The sequence below is a fragment of the Mauremys reevesii genome, linkage group 3, assembly GCF_016161935.1.
Source record: "Mauremys reevesii isolate NIE-2019 linkage group 3, ASM1616193v1, whole genome shotgun sequence".
In the NCBI taxonomy this organism is placed as follows: domain Eukaryota; kingdom Metazoa; phylum Chordata; order Testudines; family Geoemydidae; genus Mauremys; species Mauremys reevesii.
The window spans coordinates 27218825-27243037 of NC_052625.1; the positions used below are offsets into that span (position 1 = coordinate 27218825).

The 24213-nt window shown below is 44.0% G+C and overlaps 1 protein-coding gene across 1 annotated transcript in view; it reads right to left on the bottom strand.

Moving 5' to 3' along the window:
- EML6 (EMAP like 6) overlaps positions 1-24213 on the bottom strand; it is a 374873-nt gene that overhangs the window by 254009 nt on the left and 96651 nt on the right. Inside the window, exons 3-5 of the mRNA XM_039531367.1 lie at positions 17876-18035; positions 12224-12322; positions 2899-2967 (exon numbers count right to left, since the gene is read on the bottom strand). Of these exons, the coding sequence (XP_039387301.1) occupies positions 2899-2967; positions 12224-12322; positions 17876-18035 (328 nt within the window). The remainder of the gene's footprint in view (positions 1-2898; positions 2968-12223; positions 12323-17875; positions 18036-24213) is intronic.

The window sequence follows — 24213 nt, forward strand, 5'->3', positions numbered from 1 at the left end:
TGGAATAAAGCGGCAGGCTGCAACTTTTATTAAACTTTAACAAAAGGGCAGGGCCCTACTTGTCCATCACCAATATTCACCTATACCAGGCATTTAATTGGCTCCAATGAGGAGGTTATAGACCTCCTTACCATATAATCCATAACTCAGGGTGACTCTCCTCAGCCTACCCCCAGGACTCAGCTCTCTCTGAGTCCAGCACCCATGAGGGGGATAGAGGATGCAGCAGGGTGGGGACCTCAGCCTCTGAGGGCCACAAGGTCTGCCTCTATCACATGAGCCCAAGGCCCTTCACCAAAATCCCAGTCTTTTACCTCTTGGAGTCGTTCATTTTATTCTCTTAACCACACTAGAAACCGCCTGCAAGTTGTGACAAATAAACACCATCACTCCAGTACCTCAGTCAGGCAGTAAGAGTATTCCTATTTAATCCACTGTGGCTTGAAGATGCTGCAAGGATGGCAAAAGACTCTCTGGTCTTCTGCCAATTGTCCCATGGAAGAAAAAAATCCTTCCTGACTCCCTAAAAAGGCGATCAGCTAGACCTGCAGCTTCTGTCTGGCCAGGTTCCCATTCCTAGTTCGGAGAGGTAGGGTGGAATGGAGCTGGAAGAGGCTCCACATTGTCCCTGAACCAGTTAAATCTTGGGAGCTGGGGAATGTTGGCCAATCTGCACCCCTCTCCCCCAGCTGGCCAATGGGTGCCTCCCAGGGGGAGGAGCTGAGTGTCTCCCTTCCTTGCTACTGGGACTGTCCCCCTTTCAACACTGACCCCACCAACTTCCCCACCCATTGAAGTGGATGGCCAGCATTTCTGACTAGGCAGGAGGTAGCAGCTGTGAATCCTGACTACAGCAAGCTCAGCAACAGACTCAACTCCATTCCAGCCTGGGGCACTCTGGCCAATTGTCTATGGGACACAGATTGCCAGGACTGAGTATCTACAGAAGAGAGAACTCAGACTCTGCTCCTCCTGCTGCACCACTTAGGGATAGCTTTATATGTGGCAAGTCACTTTTGCCAAGACTTTTGCTAAACTTAGGCACCTAACTACATATTCAGGAAGCTAAATTAACCTGATCCTGCAAAGTAATTAATAAGAAAAATAAGAATAACACCTACCTCTGAAATATGTTTTCATCTGTAGACCTCAAAGCTCTTCACAATCTTTTAAATGTATTTAAAAGTCAATGGTACTTATTCATCTGAAATTGCACACAGGCTTTGAGAAATGTGGAAGTTTGCAGGTCTGGCTTTGATACCCAGCCTAGCCATTCAGTAAAAAGCTCAGCTGCAGTACACTTCAGAAATAGTTTGGGTTGCTTGAATAGAGAGAAGCTCAGAGAAAAGACTACACTCTCCCCATTTCTCCCTCCCCAAATATTAATCTTGACTTTACAACGCAGAGTAATTACCCTATAGTATAGAGCTGGAGAAGCTATTTATTTTATCTACCTCTAAGTTCAAGCAGTGATCCCATCCCTCTAACCTTAAGATGCAGAAATAGTATGGACTATTGTTTGTTCATCTTTTGATGGGAATCCAACACCTCAAACATTTTAACACATAGTTTTCTGGCATGCCTTAATCTATATCTGTTTGTTTGAATGATTAACATGACCATTTAAACAGAGCACGGGTGCTAACTAAAGATAGGTTTTGAGAAGCAGCTTGCAGAACACAGCAAATGGCATAACTACTGTCAAAACCACCCCATAGTTTTGAAAATAGTGCAAGTTTAGGGGTTCAAATTACTCAGTCACCAGAGCTACAGAGATTAGCAAGTTTTCTAAAACTTCTGTTTAAAGTTTTTCCCACCCCTAATCATGGGAAATAATTGCTATCTGGTAGAGATGCGTCTCAAAGACGTGGGAAAACAGAAAACTTTGTCAAAGTGAGAGACTTCCCTCCAAGCTTTGCATAAGCCCAAGGAGGTTTTATCCAAAATATGAACCTTTCGGGGGGGATTTTCATTTTGCTTTCAATTTTACTTAAATTTTGGTCTTATTTAAATTTTAATACTAGACAACAAAGTAAGGCAGCAGGAAGGCAATTTACAAATATGTATTTAGGTCCACAAGTACCTCCTGTGCAAAATTGTGTGGAAGGAACAAATACTGGAGCTGTGGAGTACTCAGGTTCTCTTCCCAGTTCCATGAGATCACAGGTACAGAAAAGGCAGGGAGCTGGGCCAAAAAATGGACTGGAAAACCAAGGATTTCTAAGAAATCTGACTCCCAAAGCTTCAGAGGATGTCCAGCAGCATGGAGTGACTCCTCTCATACCTCCTTTGTAGTCCCTGTCCAGACTGTGACTGAGCAGTTAGGATCCCTATCTCATTCATAAGAACATAACATAAGAACGGCCATACTGTGTCAGACCAATGGTCGATCTAGCTCGGTATCCTGTCTTCCAACAATGGCCAATGTCAGGTACTTCAGAGGGCATGAACAGAACAGGTAATCATCAAGTGATCCATGGTTCTGCAATTTTCTTAGCTTCAGTGAGTGAAGCAGGGCTCCATCAGTTCTTTCAGACCTTTTCAGTTATGCCTTATTGAGACTTAACTAGGAAGAGATAACTGAAGACCTTGATGAGCAGTTTGGTGGAATAGAGAGGGCAGAAGCCAAAAATGGGAGTGAGTAATGGTAAATATTAAGACATTAAATGTTTATACTTTGCTTGTTAAGCTGTCCTGCACTGCAATCACTTCATATTTCTGAAAATCTGCCTCATCATCTTGAATTGGCTGCAAACCTAGAAATCTACATAGTGTTCATGGGCTTTGGGGGTGGCAGGAAGCCACCTACTGAAAGAAAAGATGGCAAGCAGTTCAAGACATCAGATGACTTTACAAACTTTAACAAATGAAAATATAAATGCAACAAAACTAATTTACCTTTATATGTTTCACTCCACAGCTAACCATTCTGTTTGGCTGATATGGATCCCAGGAAATATCAAAAATCTGTTAAAAATATTTAAAGATGCTATTTTGAATTATAAACCAGTTAAATCTGCCATATATTTAATTTGCTTTTGCACATTTTTAAATGCAGTTCCATCACTCAGTATTTGATTAAATTAATAGCATAATCTTTAGGTGAATGTAATGCTGTTTGACATGAATGACAAGTATAACTATAGCTAGACTGAGAGATAATGCAGACATGTGCTTGCAGGCTTCCGCACACAGCTCAGCCAGCAGACCTTATTCATAACTTGCAACAACCCACCTATTCTAGTCCCAAGAAACTCTTGAACAGAGAACATTTACTGTGCCAAACTGGAGAAAATAAAGTGCAAGTTGTGTGATGTGAGCTAATGTCCCCCAAAAGTTAAGAGGAGAGACCATTACTCATCTTCACTCATTACCTATGGGAAAAGGTGTACCCAGGTCAGGTTAGGCAATATTAACCCAATATGCCACCTTTTGTAATGCAGCTAAACTGGTAATATACACAGAAATAAATTTACATAATAAAATTACATTTGTCATTTTGGCAAGCAATATTTATTTTTGTCTATAATAGAAAGTAAGCATATTTCAAAATTAAGGACTAGATCCCACATTTTTTACTCAGAACAAACTCCTGTTCAGGTCAATGAGAACTTAGTCTAAGTAATGACTGCACAATCAGGCCCTCAGGGAAATACTGTATAAAGCTTGAAAATGAAGAGTTTATACCATGGTCCAAACTTTCAAGAGTGCCTCAGTTTTTGGATCTCCATCTTCAGACACTTTACAGAGGCCTGGTTTTCAGAAAACACTGAGCAGCCAACCTCTGAAATTTAAGGTGTCTCAATTTGAGTACCCAAAAATTGAGGCACCCAAATCACTAGTTTCTTTTTAAAATGTAGACTAGTGATATTCAGACCTCAGAGGTTCAGGAGCCAAATTAGCAATCAACATTACCCAAAAGAGCCACAGTAGTGTGAATTCATTGTTTCATTTACTATATATATATAGTAAATGTATATATATAGTATATATATACACACACATACACACACACCCCTTGCCTAATTTCTCCATTTTGATTTAAAGCACAGAAGCTACTCCAGTCAGCTAACAAGTATTTTATCATCTAAAATATGCAACCAGTCTTTTAATATACTAAACAACACTGTCTTTCAAAATACAAAGTGTAAATCTTCTTTATAGGAAGTTGTGATTTTGAAGTATTTTCTAGTACTATACTTCTTAAAATATGTAAATGACAGACTTCAGCAATGCCTTATGACCCCCTCACACCAGAAAAGACAGTTATCTTTTCCATAACTAGTGTTCTTCGGGATGTGTTGCTCATATCCATTCAACTTAGGTGTGTGTGCTCACCACATGCACTGGTGCCAGAAGTTTTTCCCTCAGCACTATCTGTAGGGGACTGGCTCCGGCATGCCCTGGAGTGGCTCGAACATGCTGTGGTATATAGGGCACTGCCGGTTCCCCCCACCCTCAGTTCCTTCTTGCCAGAAACTCTGACAGTGGGGAAGGAGGGTGGGTTGTGGAATGGACATGAGCAACAAATCTTAAAGAACACCAGTTATGGAAAAGGTAACTGTCTTTTCTTCTTTGAGTGCTTGCTCATGTCCATTCAACTTAGGTGACTTCCAAGCAGTACCCCTCGGAGGTGGGTAGGAGTTCATGGACGTGTAGATTGCAACACTGCTCTGCCAAACCCAGCATCATCTCTGGCATGCTGAGTGATGCTGTGAACGTGTGCACCGAAGACCACATCACAGCTCAAAATGTGCCAGGAAGGCCACCAAAGATGCCTGCGCTCTGGTCAAGTGGGCTCTGACAATCGGCGGTGGAGGGACTCCCGCCAACTCATAGCAGGTCTGAATGCAAGAGGTGATCCAGTTAGAAATCTTCTGCATGGACACCGGGAGGCCCTTCATCCTATCAGCTGTAGAGATGGAAAGCGGAGTCAACTTACGGAAAGTCTTTGTCCGATCTAGGTGGAAAGCCAGAGCCCTTCTTGTGTCCAAAGGGTGAAGGCACCTCTCTTCACTAGTCTCATGGGGCTTAGGGCAAAAGACCTTGACAGAATCAAGTTGAGATCCCACTGAGGAACTGGGGACCGAACTTGAGGAAAGAGTCTTTTGAGACCTCTGAGGAACCTGACCGTCAAGTCATGGGAGAACACCGTCTGCCCCTGGATGGGCGGATGAACGGTGGAAATGGCCGCCAGATGCACCCTGACAGAGCAGTGTGCCAGGCCCTGGTTCCTCAAATGAAGCAGGTAGTCTAAGATTGACTGCACCGAAGAATGCAAAAGGAGAGATGCCCCATTTGGCCCTCCTGTGGGAGACCCTCGTTCACTTTGCCAGGTAAGTCTGTCTAGTTGAGGGCTTCCTGCTCTCAAGGAGGATCTTTTGGATCACTTCCAAACAGGTCTGTTCCTCAGGTTTCAGCCACGCAACATCCAAGCCATGAGGTGGAGGGACGAGAGGTTGGGGTGCAAGAGTCGACCAGGTCTGGTTGGTTCAGCAGGGGGCATGAGGAATCTCCAACAGGCTCGATAGCATCCCGAACCAGTGCTGGAGAGGCCATGCTGGGGCAATCATGATAACCTGTGCCTTGTCTCTCTTGATTTTCACTAGGACTTTGCTGATGAGCGGAATCAGAGGGAACATGTACATCAGGCTTTCTGCCCACAGCAGGAGGAAGGCATCGTAGAGGGAGCCCTTTCCCAGATCCCTTCTGGAGAAAAACCTGTGGCACCTCCTGTTCTGCCTAGTAGCAAACAAATCCACTTGGGGAGTTCCCCACCTCTGGAAGATCGTGTCGGCTACCCCTGGGTGGAGCACCCACTCGTGGTGAGAGAAGTTCCTGCTTAGGTGATCTGCTAGCATGTTCTTGGCACCCGGAAGGTGACACATTTCAAGGTGGATTCCATGGTCAATGCAGATGTCCCAAAGATGGAATGCTTCTTGGCAGAGTGCTGAGGATCACACTTCCCCTGGTCTGTTTATGCAGAACATTGAGGCTGTGTTGTCCATCAGGACTCTGACCACTTTGCCCAACAGATGAGGTAGGAAGACCATGCATGCACTGTGCACCGCCCTGAGCTCTTTGACGTTTATATGTAGCATTGTTTCCTCTGGGGACCACATACCTTGGGTCTGGAGGGTGCCGAGGTGCACCTCCCAGCCAAGGTCTGAGGCATCCAAAACCAACTCACTGCCATGTGACCTAGTAGGTGCAGGCAAACTCTGGCTGTGGTTAGGGGAAATGAGGAGACTTCCGCAATGAGGTTTGTCAGTGCCCTGAATCTCTCCAGTGGCAGGAATGCCCTGGTGCAGGTCCAGTCGAACACTGATCCGATTAACTCTATACTCTGTACCAGAACTAACATGGATTTTTTGTCATTTACTAACAGGCCGAGGCAACAGCAGATGCCTTTGGACCTGGGACCTGGAGCTGCCCTTGACCAGGCAGTTGTCAAGGTACAGGTAGATCAGGATACCCTGTCTGAGGTAAGCAGCCAACACCAACATGCACTTGGTAAATACCCATAGTGCTGTCTCTAGGTCAAATGGGAGGACCACAAACTGATAGTGGTTGGGACCTACCATAAACTGGAGGAAGCGCCTGTGTCCCTCGAAGATGGCAATGTTAAAGTACGCATCTTTCAGATCGAGGGTGGTGTACCAGTCTCCCAGATCCAGGGAGAGGATGATGGAAGCCAGGGAGACCATGCGGAACTTCAGCTTCGCTAGGAAGCGGTTCAAGTCTCACAGGTCCAGGATAGGTCGTAGACCACCCTTGGCCTTTGGGATTAAAAAGTAGTGGGAATAGAACCCTTGTTCCTGTACTCTGGAGGAATGACCTTCACTGCACCTAGCTGCAGTAATCCCTCTATCTCCTGTGTGAGGAGACTCTAGTGAGAAGGGTCCCTGAAGAGGGATGGGGAGGGGAGGTGGGAAGCAGAGGTAGAAAGTAACTGAAGGGTGTAACTCTGCACCACCGTACTGAGGACCCATCAATCCAATGTTATAGATGGTCACGCATGGAGGAAAGGAGAAAGGTGGTTGGAAAAAATAGGGGAGGGAGGATCCTGGGAACAGACCAGTAGGTGCCCTTGGGCATACCCTCAAAATGAGCACTTGCCCACGTACTTATTGTGGGTCTAGCTCGACTGAGAGGCCTGCAAAGGCTGTTGGCTAGGACGACTCTTGTAGCCTCTGGATTTCTTATGGGGAGACTCCTGGTGAGGGTGGCTCCCCTCAGCCTGAGGCTGCTGCAGCTTAAACCACTTGTGGGCAGGGCTGGGAACATACAGGACCAGCATTTTAAGAGTCATGCAAGAGTCCTTTAGGCCATGGAGCTTATTGTTCATCTGTTCCACAAACAGGGCTTGCACATCAAAGAGAATGTCTTGCATCAAATGCTGAGCCTCTGTGGACAAGCCAGAGAAGAGCAGCCAGGATGCCTGGCGCATGAATCATAGAATCATAGAATCATAGAATCTCAGGGTTGGAAGGGACCTCAGGAGATCATCTAGTCCAACCCCCTGCTCAAAGCAGGACCAAACCCAACTAAATCATCCCAGCCAGGGCTTTGTCAAGCCTGACCTTAAAAACCTCTAAGGAAGGAGATTCCACCACCTCCCTAGGTAACCCATTCCAGTTCTTCACCACCCTACTAGTGAAAAAGTTTTTCCTAATGTCCAACCTAAACCTCCCCCTCTGCAACTTGAGACCATTACTCCTTGTTCTGTCATCGTCTACCACTGAGAACAGTCTAGATCCATCCTCTTTGGAACCCCCTTTCAGGTAGTTGAAAGCAGCTATCAAATCCCCCCTCATTCTTCTCTTCTGCAGACTAAACAATCCCAGTTCCCTCAGCCTCTCCTCATAAGTCATGTGCTCCAGCCCCCTAATCATTTTTGTTGCCCTCCGCTGGACTCTCTCCAATTTATCCACATCCTTCTTGTAGTGTGGGGCCCACAACTGGACACAGTACTCCAAATGAGGCCTCACCAGTGCTGAGTAGAGGGGAATGATCACATCCCTCGATCTGCTGGAAATGCCCCTACTTATACAACCCAAAATGCCATTAGCCTTCTTGGCAACAAGGGCACACTGTTGACTCATATTCAGCTTTTCGTCCACCGTAACCCCTAGGTCCTTTTCTGCAGAACTGCTGCCCAGCCATTCGGTCCCTAGTCTGTAACAGTGCATGGGATTCTTCCGTCCTAAGTGCAGGACTCTGCACTTGTCCTTGTTGAACCTCATCAGATTTCTTTTGGCCCAATCCTCTAATTTGTCTAGGTCCCTCTGTATCCTATCCCTACCCTCCAGCGTATCAACCACTCCTCCCAGTTTAGTGTCATCTGCAAACTTGCTAAGGATGCAGTCCACACCATCCTCCAGATCGTTAATGAAGATATTGAATAAAACTGGCCCCAGCGCCGACCCTTGGGGCACTCCACTTGATACCGGCTGCCAACTAGACATGGAACCATTGATCACTACCCGTTGAGCCCGACCATCTAGCCAGTTTTCTATCCACCTTACCGTCCATTCATCCAGCCCATACTTCTTTAACTTGCTGGCAAGAATACTGTGGGAGACTGTATCAAAAGCTTTGCTAAAGTCCAGAAATAGCACATCCACTGCTTTCCCCTCATCCACAGAGCCGGTTATCTCATCATAGAAGGCAATTAGGTTAGTCAGGCATGACTTGCCCTTGGTGAATCCATGCTGACTGTTCCTGATCACTTTCCCCTCCTTTAAGTGGTTCAGGATTGATACCTTGAGGACCTGTTCCATGATTTTTCCAGGGACTGAGGTGAGACTGACTGGCCTATAGTTCCCTGGATCTTCCTTCTTCCCTTTTTTAAAGATGGGCACTACATTAGCTTTTTTCCAGTCGTCCGGGACCTCCCCCGATTGCCATGATTTTTCAAAGATAATGGCCAATGGCTCTGCAATCTCATCGGCCAACTCCTTTAGCACCCTCGGATGCAGCGCATCCGGCCCCATGGACTTGTGCTCGTCCAGCTTTCCTAAATAGTCCCGAACTACTTCTTTCTCCACAGAGAGCTGGTCACCTCCTCCCCATACCATGCTGCAGAGTGCAGCTGTCTGGGAGCTGACCTTGTCTGTGAAGACAGAGGCAAAAAAAGCATTGAGTACACTAGCTTTCTCCACATCCTCCGTCACTAGGTTCCCTCCCTCATTCAGCAAGGGGCCCACACTTTCCAAGGTCATGGTTCGGGTGGCAGTGTCCACTGCATCTGATGCCACTTGGAGCATTGTCATGGCTGCCGTCATGCCCTCCTCCATAATAGCCTGGAACTCCTTCCTAGAAGCCTCAGGAAGAGAGCCCTTGAACTTGGCCATGGCTTGCCACATGTTAAAATCACAGTGTCCCAAGAGGGCTTGATGGTTGGCCACCCTCAACTGGAGACTAGAGGATGAATAAACTTTATGCCCAAACAAGTCTAGTTTCTTGGAGTCTTTGTTCTTAGGGGTATCCCTGGGTTGACCTTGTTGCTCCCTGTGGTTAACAGCTTCTATCACTAGGAAGTTGGGAGCAGGGTGGGTGTACAGGTACTTGTGGCCTTTGGATGTCACAAAGTACTTGTGCTCAGCCCACTTGGCAGGGAGGAGGGAGTTTACCACAGGGCATTAGTGATCTTAGAGACCCCATCATGAATGGGCAGAGCCACCCTGGCTGGTGCTGTGGAGCAGAGGACATCGAAGAGAGATTCTGAAGGCTCCTCTGCCTGAAGACCCAGGTTGGCAGATGACCCTCTTTAGCATCATCCGGAGGAACCAGGGGAGGGGGCCCAATTACAGCCTTGTCTGGCAGCGACAAGGAAGATGCCAGTGCTGTAGGGTCCTCCACAACCATTGGTGGCCCAGTGGCTTCTTCCCCTGCTCCCTCTTGGACCTGCGGGGTCCTCACACCTGAGGTTTCATGCACCAGAGGAGGGTGGTAGAGCGAGGCAGCTGGTCTCTTCAAGGCTCTGGACACTGAGCAGGCAGCCTGGGAGGGCTGGGTGAACTCCCCACAGGTTCCATGGGTACCACGATGCTGGCCACTGTGCCTGAGGCCCCAGGGCTGGTTTCAGTGCCAACAATGTAGCCGGTACTGCTGGTACCGGAGCTTGTTCCACTGTCAGGGAAACTCGCTCTGAACCAGGGCTAGATCCTGAGTGGTTGCACCCAGGTGACCAGTATGGAGTGGAATGGTGGCTCTGTCGCAACCAGTGCCGGTCACTCCGCCTGGAGTCTGATGTGGAGTGGAATCTTAGGGATCGATGGCGCTCGACGGATCCGCAACGGCTTGGAGTCAGAGATCTACGTCTTGCACTTGATGAGCGGTACCGGTATGAGAAGCAGGACCGGGAGTCGGAACAGGCCCGGTGCCGGGAAGTACCCACACATGGTGATGCCCTCCTAGAGGATCGGCGACGGTCTGAGGAATGGTAACACTGATCCCTCGATGGGTCTCTGGAGCAGTACCGCAGTCTCAGAGATACCGGGTGCCAGTCTGCACCCAGTGGCCAGAGAGCTGTGCCTTGAGCCTCTCTGCCTGTGGCCAAGGTTCAGGGACCGAATGGGGCTGTGCTGTATCTGCCTTTCGCAGCCAGATGCGTGGCAGCTGCGAGAGGGTGAGCACTGGCAGGACATTCCCTATGATGGGGAACAGTGCTGCTGAGGTAGGGACCATAGCAGTCCGAACATGGGTTTACTCCATGAATGGGGAACCACAGGAGCCAACGTGGGCAGCACCGGGAGGGACATGATCTCCTGCGCTACCCGCAGGGCCTCTGGCGTGGACAGCACCCGGAGCTCACGGAGGCCTCTGCCACTATCCGGGGTAGCTGACCAGGAGCCAGTTGGGCTACATCTCTCCACCGGAGCTTGGGCCTGAGATCCCAAAATAGGTGAAGAGTTGCCCAGCCTGGGACCTTGCTCACACCCAGTCTTATCCTTTCCCTTGCGGGAGGTTGGAGACCGGCCTCGACCCACCTTCTTAGGCTTCTTGGTTGGAGCCATGGATGGGGACCAGTGCTGGCCAGTGGACCGAGGTCATGGTACTCAGCGCTGAGTTGGAGCGTTGCTCTGGTGCTGGGTTGACTCAATAAGGCCGACTCAATAAGGCGCGCTCTTAAACAAATATTGTGCTCCTTCTTAGTCCTTGGCTTGAATGACTTGCAAATTTTGCACTTCTCACTAACGTGTCCTTCGCCCAAGCAACTCAGACAACTGCTGTGTGGTTCACTAGCGGGCATAGGCCTCTTGCAGCGATCAAAGGGCTTAAAGCCTGGGGACCGGGGCATGCTCCCGGGACCTACGAAGTCTCTAACTATAGCTAAGGGAATTACAAACACTAACAGAAAACTATTATACACTATAATACAAGAGATAACTACTTTGTATGAATGAGCAGCAACAGCATTAGCTGAAGCAGCAACAGTTCCAGCACTGTCACTAGCGGCAAGAAGGAACTGAGGGTGCAAGGAACTGGTGGCACCCTATATACCACGGCATGCACGCAACACTCAAGGGGGCGTCAGAGCAGCTCCCCTACAGATACTGCTGAGGGAAAAGCTTCTGGCATCGGTGCATGTGACAAGCACACACACCTAAGTTGAATGAAAAATCAGGACAGGGCGTGGGGGGTAATAGGAGCCTATATAAGAAAAAGACCCAAAAATCAGGACTGTCCCTATAAAATCGGGACATCTGGTCACCCTAACAGAGCCTGAAACAGCTTCCATTGAAGTCAGTAGCAAAACTTCCACGGACATCAATGAGAGTTGCATCAGACCCTAAAGGAGTAATTTTGAAAAGCAAATAAAAATATTAATCTTGATGTGTTAGAAATATAGTACACAACAGTGAAGCACTGAATTCACCCAACTCACAAACACAGTATTGTTTTGTTCTGCTGCCACTATGTATATTCTATCATGTGAAATATTCACAGATATACCATGCATAGTAAAATATATATGCACAATGAAATGATTGATTTATCTTCATATATGTGTATGTTTATGTGTGTGCTTTTTTGACTGGTGGTGAAATTGCTTTGACATTTCCTAACTTTGGGCAATATTCTCCACTCAGATCCACTTAATGGACCTTTCTGTGCACTAACCTAATGAAAAATAATACAATATAGAAACAAAAATGTTACATGTTATCGGGAAATGCTCCAGACAAAATTCAGATAATTCCTTCTATATGATTACCCTATCTGAATGGCCAGTAGCTGTTGCTAGTAGTTTTCCTTTCTTCCAGTCCCAAATACATACTGTATTTTTGGCATCCAGTCCCACTGAGGCTAAACACTAAGGAAAAAAAATAATCTAGTTAATTAAAGATCAGCCCAAAATAAATCTTTCAATTAAGCATAGTATGTGTACAGAAGGATTTCTACAAATATTACTCAAATTAAAACTAAATTTCTAAAGATATCATCAAGATATCCATGTTAAATATTTGTTTAATATTAGGACATGTCAAAAATTCACCATTCCTTTATTTAACAACACTGAAATGCATCTCTACCTTTGGCTTTTTGGGATGTCACACACCACGTGTCATCTCTTAGTATCACTGGCCCTAGCTGAACTCTATCTAGGGAATAGTGCATGCCCAAAGCAATAGGGAATAGTTCTGGTGAACAACTAAAATTATTTTCCTCTGCTGTCTGCCAAATGCATCTATATTTTTCCTGGTTTGTGCAAAATAATGAACTTGCAAATAAGTAAATCTGACTTTACTGTAATTTCTTGTGTGTGTGTGTGTGTGTGTGCGTGTGTGTGTGTGTGTTGAGAGAGTAACAATGTGTGATGATGCTGAATCACTACTCAATTATAGCAACAGGTGGATTCAATTATATCCCAGGGGCCCATTCCAGTCAGTACCTAGTCCAAGCTAGGGATACTAATGATCCAACCAGTGGTCAAATTCACTGATGAATCCTAGTCACGTGCAACCTGAGGCACATTGCACATACGCTAAGAAGAATTAAATCCCAACCAAAATAAAAGGAATTGAAGCTTCTCTTCAATGAAGAGGGTATGAAACTCTGGGATAAGGCAGTTCTTCAGGAAAAGCCTAGGAACATGCAATTTGGGGATAAAGAATAGTTTGAGATTTATGTTAGCGTTATCTGAATTACCAGAAAGGGGATAAATTTGGACTATGCATACACTATATGTTTTATTAGCAACAGAGTCAGAACTCCAGCTGCTTATATAAAATTGTGGCACAAAGGCTGAACTCAGTTTTAACATCTTTATACTCTTAGTATCAAAAATAAAACTAATTTATTTTGGAATTAAGTGTAAAGAAAGAAAAAAGTGTCTAAAATAACATTTAGGCAGCCCTATTACTTGAAACACAAAAATGGTCAATTGTAGTGCACATATAGGGTTGCCAACTTTCTAATTACTGGGAATTGAACCCCTGAGGCCTCCCCTCTGGCCCTTCCCCACAGCCACGCCCCCATCCTGCCCCTTCTTCCTGGCTCTGCCCCCACCCTTTCCCTCACAGCTCCGTCCCCACCCCTTTCCCCCAGGCCCTGCCCCTGCTCAAAAGCCCCGCCCCAGTCACTTTCTCCTTTTCCCCACCCCATCACTTGCTGGATTGTCTCCACCTCCTTTCCCGCTTCCCCCCACTGGGCTCCTCTGCTCCAGGGCTGAGATGGGAGCTGCTGCAGCCTGACAAGAAGCCTACCTGCAGGTAGGAGGCAACATTGGATAATCAAGGGCTGGTGTCTGGTCACTACATCTGATCGGACACTGTCAAGTCCCCTTTTCTACCAGACTTTCCAACTGCAAACCAGGCACCTGGCAACCCTAAATGGCATCCAGACACAGAAGCCAAAAACTGGTCTGTCCGGGTAAAACCCAGACAGGTGGCAACCCTATGCATGTTTGAACTATGTTTAATATGTAAAAATATCAGCTCTGAACCTGCAGGCTGTTCCATAAGGAGTAGAACCCAGCACTTTTGAGAAGCCTACTGTCTTCAGTGCAGAACAGCTTGCAATATGGGTCATAGTTAGTTCCTGATTCAAGTAAATTGAATCCTCATTAATTTTATGGTAGCTATGAAAAAATTCGGAAGATGCAAAATATAAAAAATGTAGCTATCAACAAAATATATCTTCAGCTATATGCAAATTATAGGTCTTTTCTTTAAAATTTTGTAAACTACCTAGGCCATAAAATCTGATAAAGAAAGTAACATTTTCTCAATCAAACAGGAAAAAATTCTTAAGTGGCAGCAGCTCAGACTGGTGTGCTGGATACTCAGGCTGTATTTCACTTTAGTATTTAATTATAAAAAATTCGAATAACAAGTTTATACTAAATACAGGCTGGGAAGGATTAGATTTTTATCTGTAAATGTCTATAAACGTTGATTTCACTGTTCACTCCCCAAAAACTGATGAAAAATATATTCCCCAATAATAATTGGAATTTTCAGATAGGAAAAATAAGAAAAACAGTACTTGAGAACCTATTAGAGTGTGATCCAAAGATACTTTCTTTGTACATTTTGACATGATGATGACAAGTTGTATTTTAATGGTTATAACATTTTAACTGTTTGAATCTCAATAATTATTGTAATTAAATAATTATCTGTCTTTCCCCATTATTTCTCACAACTGTGAAAATATATATCCATAAAAATAAAAAAAAATTGCTTAAAACCCATAATTTTGTGCAACTGTGAAAATAAATAAAAGTATGAAAATACTTAAAACAAACATATTATCCATCAAAATTATAAAAAACCCAAATTCTCCCAAGCCTAACTAAATATATTTGTCTCTGAAACTCAGCATCTTATTAAATAAAAATGTGTACATAAAATATTTCCTGATTTAAACTGCAGATTGATCTTTTGTATGTTTTACTGATGACAAAGTATAGTAATACCAAATTACTGTGAACAAATTGGAGAGAGTCCAGTGGAGGGCAACGAAAATTATTAGGGGGGTGGGACACATGATTTACAAGGAGAGGCTGAGGGAACTGGGCTTATTTAGTCTGTAGAAGAGAAGAGTGAGGGGGGGGATTTGATAACAGCCTTCAACTACCTGAAGGGGGATTCCAAAGAGGATGGAGCTAGGCTGTTCTCAGTGGTGGCAGAAGACAGAATAAGAAGCAATGGTCTCAAATTGCAGCGGGGGAGGTCTAGGTTGGATATTCGGAAACACTATTTCACTGGGGGGCGGGGGCTGAAGTATTGTAATGGGTTACCTAGGGAGGTGGTGGAATCTCCATCCTTAGAGGTTTTTAAGGCCTGGCTTGACAAAGCCCTGGCTGGGATGATTTAGTTGGTGTTGGTCCTGCTTTGAGCAGAGGATTGGACTAGATGACCTCCTGAGGTCTCTTCCAACCCTAATATTCTATGATTCTATGAACACATAGACAACCTTATTCTCCATTTTCAGCCAAAGATATTTATTGGTTTTCCAATTTTAAAATGCATTCAGTGTAAAAGGATGAGGGGTTCATTTGAAGGAAGTGAGTAATACATATGTAGTGGAATCTGTCTTGTCCCAGAACAGGACACAAATTTCCCACAATGGTGTTCAGAAACTACAAGTGTCTTGGCCAAAATGGAACTGTTGACAGCTATAAGCTCCATGTACCTGGTTTCCATGAGTCCATGTCCCTCCTGGTCTCCTCACCCTCAAATCCATGCCCTCCAATTCTGGCTCAGCCCTGCAGCTTAAGCTGCAAAGCTTATACTCAGCATCTGGTCAGTTTATATCATGTTCATAAAAATAGTTCTTTATATCTTTGGAATTCCCACACTAAAACCCAACCTCAACCCCAACCCCTACTCCCACTCCATCTCTAGAACACTGTTATGCAAGGTCAACAAATTTGGAACCTGTAGGGTAAGGGGCCAAAATTTGAATGGTATTTAGATGCCTAAAGATTCAGATAGGCACATAGTAGGATTTTCAAAAGCACTTAGTGGTCTTAGGCACTTTTGAAATTCCAACTAAATGCCTATCTGCACCTTTAAGCACTAAACTACCTTTAACAATCTGTCTCCCAATCATTTTGGAGATAGGAGGACACAAAAAAGTTAGGAGATTTTGGGACACAAAGCATTATAACTCCCTTCCCATTTTTTCCCAGTCTTCCCAGAAAGTCTGTACACTGGGGATGAGATACGGTGTATGAAATTTCAGAGGGACTGGTTTCCTTTTTTAGGAAGTTGGGGGAAGAGAGTTGAAAATTGGCCTTGAAGTAGAAAGCAAGCTTAAATCTGGAGCAGCAACCTATAATAATGTTAATTAGTTAATGCTGTGCAATGTAAAGCACTACGTGATAACTATTATTATAATTACAATCCTATATATATACTGAGTGTTATTACCTTTATAGAGAAGGAAGGACAAAAATTAGCCGTTGAATTGGTTTAACATCCGTGACCCTTGAAATTTCCTAAAATCCCTCATTCCTCTCATGTCTATTAACCATTTCACAGATCTTTCTATGTTACTAGGTAGCAAAATTAACACTCACATTTATTAATTTGAGACTAAAGTAATGTACTATTACAAGTAAGATATGTTAAAGGGAGGTTGTTTCTGGCAGTGTCCTTCCTTTCAGATTAAATTTTAAACTGAGTGAAAGGATGTTAATTTACATTAAAAATTAAAGGTAGTTTTATTCCATATGAGACTATTCTTTTAAAACATCATGGTCCAATTCTGTCCTCAGATACAGACAATCCAACTCTCAGTGACGTCAGTGGGAGCATACCTGTGTATCTGATTGTGCAACCCAAAATCAATATAGCTGACTGATTATTTTTTTAAAAGATGCAAATTCAATTCTCTCTCTGATGGGATTAAACTTTGAGTTACATGGGGAAGACAGCACAAGGTGAAATGTACCCTAGTGCAGATGGCCTCTAGAAGGATTTAGGCACCCATAAGGGTCCTTAAAACTAACATAGAATAGGGATTTTAAGGTGTGACAAAAATTTACACAGTGGAATACTCCAGACATTGATAGTACAATATTACACACGTAATCTTTCTGTAGGGATGAACTGTTTGGAATAATGCTCAGTTCTCTGTGTGAAGAACAAATATGCATTCCTTTGACACTATTTATGTTAAAGTCCTTGTGGTTTACCATTACTTTTTCTTCTAGAAATTTACTTATTGTGACTAATAACGAAAAATCCAATTCTCCATTTATATTTGACTTCCATCTTTCTTAAAATATTTAGTTAATCATATGGTCAAAACACTCTGATTCTCAGAGATTTTTGTGAGTGATCTGTTTGTCTGTTTTTTGCAGGATTCCAATGCTAAGCTCCAAAGCCACACAGTTTTTCTATTTCAAACACTTTATTAAATTAAATTTACTATGCATTACAGCTGGTGAGAATCCCTTAACAGTGAGATCAATGCAGTTCTGCTGCCCAAGGAGGAACAGGATTGGGGGGACACAGTATCAATATACTGTAGAAGCTCTCTGAACAGCAGGCACAGGTGAACACTGCCTGGTTCTGAGGACCAAACAATCCCCTCACTGTGCAGTTCCTCCAGTACTAACTCTTCAGGAGATAGGGCTGCATTTGGGCCATGGAGGGCTATGTCTACCACTGGCATCTGCCCAGTGCCCCACACAACTAGCTGGAGTGCTAGGCTGAGGTTTTGGCCCCAAAAGCATTTCTTTTTGAAAAAGAGATATATTTGCAGTATTTTTGATCCTGTATTAGCATTAAAATTTTAAATTACAGTATTCAGTTCTGATGTAATGCTATAATTCTATATGAAGGCTACATATATAAAAATTTACTTTTATGTAAACTTAAATAGCAGAAAGAGAAACTGAAAATATACAAACCTGGCCATCTGAATCAAAAGCCAAGCAGGCAACTCCATGCGTATGCGCATCCTTAAGAACAGAAAGAGTCAGTACACTGTAGGAATCCCAGATGCAAATGTAAGGGTCCTTCCCAACCTGTCCTGTAGCAACTAAGGTTTTATCTGGGTGTACAGCCAGGCTAGAAGAGAATATAGTTCAAACCACACGTCATTCTCTAGTTCAGCACAACATTGTAGAGTAATCAAAGATGAGAACCAATATTGATTTTTTTCAATTTTCAAAAATCCCAACTCCTTTAACATATCAGAACCTTGATAGCAACACTCTCTAGAGAAAAGTATTTCAAATTGTTTCCATCGTAATTTAGCTTGCTAAATGTAAACAGTATATTCAGCTGAGACAGATTAAGATGATCAATACAGAGTACAATTCAGCACACAGTCAGATTTTAGCTAGTGTATTGTCAACAAAAATATAAACTATTGTATTTTAAATAGTTTCGTTTATCTGATAGGACTGTTTCTTTCCTGGGCCTCTCTTTGTCTTTCCATGGTTTTAGAAATTAGTATGCAAATTTCAGTTCAAATTGAAAAAAAAAGTAGGCCAGCAGCTGAGTAAAATATATTTTTCACAATTACCGGTAATTTAAACTATAAGAAGGCCTTCATCATCATCATTATATATATTTTTAAAGAATCAAAACCTCAGAGGGGATGGGGAGTCAAACTATTGCTTCTACCTCTGAGACAAGGAATTGCATGTGTTTATGGATATATATTTTAGTTACTACATCCTCCGGAAAGCTGCAATTTCCTGTACCTGTATATTTTACCTTATTTTCTCTGATATTCAAGAAAAATTAGCAGCAGCCATATCAAACAGTATTTGTACTACCTCCTTTTTGTATATAGATAGAAATGTTTAAAAAATATTATGCTGGGTTTTTAGTTATGTAACTCCCATTGGGGTTACAGAGAAATTGGTTTTGAACATTGCCCTTATGCATCTCTTTAAAAGTAAATATATTATAAAGTATGTCAAGCAACATTCTTACACTCTTTGTTATTTGGAATTGCTTGTTACTGCAAAATAGTGTAACCCAGGCCTCGCATAATCTACTGCAAGGTAGACCTAAATTCACTGACCAAGTCCCCCCACCCCCGCAGCCCTAAAGGCCCCCGCCCACCCAAAAAAACCTTCGTTATTGCAGAGTTAAGGTTGCCTGGTTATATCAGGCTCTTCCAGAATATCAAATTCAAACCAACAAAACTCAAACTTAGTAAAAACCAGGAAATGAAGAGTAAGTTTCATATCAAACTTTTGAAAACCAGGAAATACAGAATTGGGAGGAGGGATGTCAGACCCCCCCCCCCCCCCGAGGGACAGGCAGTCCTCTCCCCAGTCTCTCCCCACTCTCCTGCCCAGATCTCAGCTGGCTTTCACAGAGAGTCCCTGGCATGGCAAACTGCAAATTCAGAGGCAGCGTCAAATAAATATAAAAATGGAGTTTACTAAATGAGACACAAAAAATAGTACAATCATTACAGTAGCCCCTGTTTTGTTTATATTGTTAAGTTCAATTTTACAATAGTCTAGTATTTTAAATTTTTGTATTGGCAATGAATATTTATGTTGGAGTAGTCAGAGGAAACTAGAGATTTGAGAGCTAAGCTTGGCCATGGTTGGGGAGACGGAGGCATTGATCCCCCACCCCCACCCCAAACTGCCAGCCTCTGGCGGGCACAAATTTCCCACACACATACACACACAAAGCCCCAATGGCCTGACTGGAGCTGCCCCCCTAAATACAGAAGTCAAACTATGCCTATGGAGCTAAATAGGAAATATTTGGACCTTTTGGCACTGAGGAAGGGCTGAGGTGGTTTAAGATTGTGGAATAAGCACATTAACTGGATGTCCGCTAAAATGATCAGCAGTGAAATAGGTAACTATTTGAACAGTTACCTAGCCACCATGGATGTAGAGGCTCTCTACACAAACATCCCACACACTGATGGAATACAAGCTGTCAGGAACAGTATCCCTGATGATGCCACAGCACAACTGGTTGCTGAGCTCTGTGCCTTTATCCTCACACACAACTATTTCAAATTTAATGACAATATATATCTCCAGATCAGTGGCACCGCTATGGGCACCCGCATGGCCCCACAATATGCCAATATTTTTATGGCTGACCTGGAACAACGCTTCCTCAGCTCCTGTCCACTCACGCCCCTTCTCTACCTACGCTACATTGATGACATCTTCATCATCTGGACCCATGGGAAGGAGACTCTAGAAAAATTCCACCATGATTTCAACAGCTTCCACCCCTCCATCAACCTCAGCCTGGACCTATCTACACGGGAGGTCCACTTCCTAGACACCACGGTGCAAATAAGTGGTGGTCACATTAACACCACCCTATACCGAAAACCTACCGACCGCTATGCCTACCTTCATGCCTCCAGCTTCCATCCCGGGCACACCACAAGATCCATTGTCTACAGCCAAGCACTGAGGTACAAACGTATCTGCTCTAACCCCGCAGACAGAGACCAACACTTAGAAAATCTCCACCAAGCATTCTCAAGACTACAGTACTCACATGAGGAAATAAGGAAACAGATCAACAGAGCCAGATGTGTACCCAGAAGCCTCCTACTGCAAGACAAGCCCAAGAAAGAAACCAACAGGACTCCACTGGCCATCACATACAGTCCCCAGCTCAAACCCCTCCACCGCATCATCAGGGATCTACAACCCATCCTGGACAATGATCCCACACTTTCACAGGCCTTGGGTGGCAGGCCAGTCCTCGCCCACAGACAACCTGCCAACCTGAAGCATATTCTCACCAGCAACTGCACACCGCACCATAGTAACTCTAGCTCAGGAACCAACCCATGCAACAAACCTCGATGCCAACTCTGCCCACATATCTACACCAGCAACACCATCACAGGACCTAACCAGATCAGCCACACCATCACCGGTTCATTCACCTGCACGTCCACCAATGTAATATATGCCATCATATGCCAGCAATGCCCCTCTGCTATGTACATCGGCCAAACTGGACAGTCTCTAAGGAAAAGGATAAATGGACACAAATCAGACATTAGGAATGGCAATATACAAAAACCTGTAGGAGAACACTTCAACCTCCCTGGCCACACAATAGCAGATTTTAAGGTGGCCATCCTCCAGCAAAAAAACTTTAGGACCAGACTCCAGAGAGAAACTGCTGAGCTCCAATTCATTTGCAAATTTAACACCATCAGTTTAGGACTAAACAAAGACTGTGAATGGCTTGCCAATTACAGAACCAGTTTCTCCTCCCTTGGTTTTCACACCTCAGCTGCTGGAACAGGGCCCCATCCTCCCTGATTGATCTAACCTCGTTATCTCTAGCCTGCTTCTTGCTTGCTTATATATACACACCTGCCCCTAGAAATTTCCACTGCTTGCATCCGAAGAAGTGGGTATTCACCCACGAAAGCTCATGCTGCAAAACATCTGTTAGTCTATAAGGTGCCACAGGATTCTTTGCTGCTTCTACAGAACCAGACTAACACGGCTACACCTCTGATATTTGAACAGTTTCATCATTTGTTTTTAGAAATTACCCATTCAGATGAATGGGACACTTACAGTGTTCTCAGAAGTATCATTTCAGGCTGACTGCAGATTCAGGAGACAACAGTGAATCAGTTTACACTCTGTTCATGTTTATTTTGCACCCATAAAAGTCACACATGGGGAAAAACACTTAGATTCTGTGGTAGGAGGTGAATTAGAAGGCTAATTATCTGGCTGGATCACATGGGCCCAAACTAGAACATCTTTCACTATGATTATTTTGTAACTAAATACATTGTTTGGAAGAGAATTACCCAAATTATTTGTTGCTGTCCATTAAAAAAATCAAAAGAATAGAGAACACTTTTGAGGAATAAGAGTATTGGAGAGCATGCTAGTTAGTGTGTTGCAGTATTCCTTTATGTGCCACCATTTTGTTTCTGTTCTAGGTACAATAAACTATTTGATAGATAAAGAAGTAGCCAGGGCCGTAATCAGGGTGGGGCAAGTGGGGTAGCTGCCCAGGGTGCAAAGCCTAGGGATGGAAAGATAGGGCCAGAGGCACCCCCAACCCATACAGGCTGGGTGACCTGTTGAGGTGAATCAGGGGTGGAGGTGGTGTTCCCTCTCTGAGCCCCGCCTGGCGTCGCCAGACCAAGCCACCTGGCATCGCCACTCTCCCCCCAGAATGTTCCTCCGCAACCCCTGGGGTATGCGCCTCACAGTTTGAAAACCTCTAAGGGGTGGTCATCTACCCCACACCCCATTATGAATAGTTACATGTTACCTCTGAATGGGGTGGAAAAATAACGCCCCAAAATGGTATGGGGTGCAAATATGCTTGTTCACCCTGGGCACTAAAATGGATCTGGGGGTAGCCACATTAGGACCTAACCCAGCTGAAATGAGCCTCCCCATTGCTGCTTGCTCAAAGGTTTCATAGGCTGCTCTGTCTGAGGGGAAAGTAGTCCCTGTCTAGAACATATTGAATGCAACATCATTTTCCCATAGCCACTCTCTCCCCAGGAATGCAGTGTATGTTTGAATAGTAGTTATGTGGTTGTAAGTAACTTTTAAAGATGTTGGCACTGAATTGCATTTATGTCAGACTGAAAGAAAAGGGGAATCTGGCAGTTAAAGGGTATGTCTACACTTTGAACTGGGGATGCAATTCTCAGTTCAAAGAGACATACCTGCACTAAAACAGAGTGTAGCTGTGGTGGCACTAGCAGTGGGAGGAGCTAGTCATTTGGAGTATGTGTCTAGGGCAGTGGTTTTCAACCTTTTTTCATTTGCAGACCCCTAAAAATTTCAAATGGAGATGTGGACCCTTTTGGAAATCTTAGACAGTCTATGGATCAGTAGGGGTACACAGACCACAGATTGAAAACCATTGGTCTAGGGTCTCAGGCAGGATCATATTCAGAGCATCTAGCCCCTCCCACTGCCATGGCTACGCTGTTTCTAGTTCACTAGCTCAATCAGCACTAATTCAGGTCTGTCTCCTCGAGTTGGAAATTATATTCCCAACTCAAAGTGTAGACATACCCTAAAGATTCACACATGCCCCTTTAAAATATAGCAACTATAACTTGACTAAACACTCACCCAAATTCCAGGATTCACCTACACACTAACTGGGTAGCTGGGCTAGAAGTTCTCTGCTCATCTGTGTCTACCTTCACTACATCCCCTCCTAGTCATCTTTTTTCCTAAAGCATGTGTGTGTACAGACGCTCCCCGACTTATGCATGCATTCCATTCCGGAATGCCTTGCGTAAGTCGAATTTTGCATAAGTTGGGGACATATACCCAACAATTAAGTAAAAAAAAAAGTTTACGGAATTTATGGAACTTTTTCCGTAAGTGCAAATTTGTGTAAGTCGGGTTTGTGTAACCCGGGGAGCGTCTGTATTATATTACAAACAGGTTAAATTCAAATGTTCATGGTTTAAGTATTAACCTTTCTTTCTAGTGATCCAAATGATTTCTAGTATAAGAACATAAGAACGGCCATACTGGGTCAGACCAAAGGTCCATCTAGCCCCGTATCTTGTCCTCCGACAGTAGCCAATGCCAGGTGCCCCAGACGGAATGAACAGGTAATCATCAAGTGATCCATTACCTGTTGCTCATTCCCAGCTTCTGGCAAACAGAGGTTAGGGACACCATCTCTGCCCATCCTGGCTAATAACCATTGATGGACCTATCTTTCATTAATTTATCCAGTTCTTTTTGAACCCTGTTATAGTCTTGGCCTTCACAACATCCTCTGGCAAAGCGTTCCAGGTTGACAGTATGTGGTGTGAAGAAATACTTCCTTTTGTTTGTTTTAAACCTACTGCCTATTAATTTCATTTGGTGACCCCTAGTTCTTGTGTTATGAGAAGGAGTGAAAAACACTTCCTTATTTACATCCTCCACACCAGTCATGATTTTATAGACCTCAATTATATCCCTTAGTCATCTCTTTTCCAAGATGAAAAGTCCCAGTCTTATTAATCTCTCTTTATCTGGAAGCCGTTCCATATCCCTAATCATTTTTTTACCCTTTTCTGAACCTTTTCCAGTTCCAATATATCTTTTTTTAGATGGGGCGACCACATCTGCATGCAGTATTCAAGATGTGGGTGTACCATGGATTTATATAGAGGCAATATGATATTTTCTGTCTTATTATCTATCCCTTTTTTAATGATTCCCAACAGTCTGTTCACCTTTTTGACTGCCACTGCACCTTGAGTAGATGTTTTCAGAGAACTATCCACAAT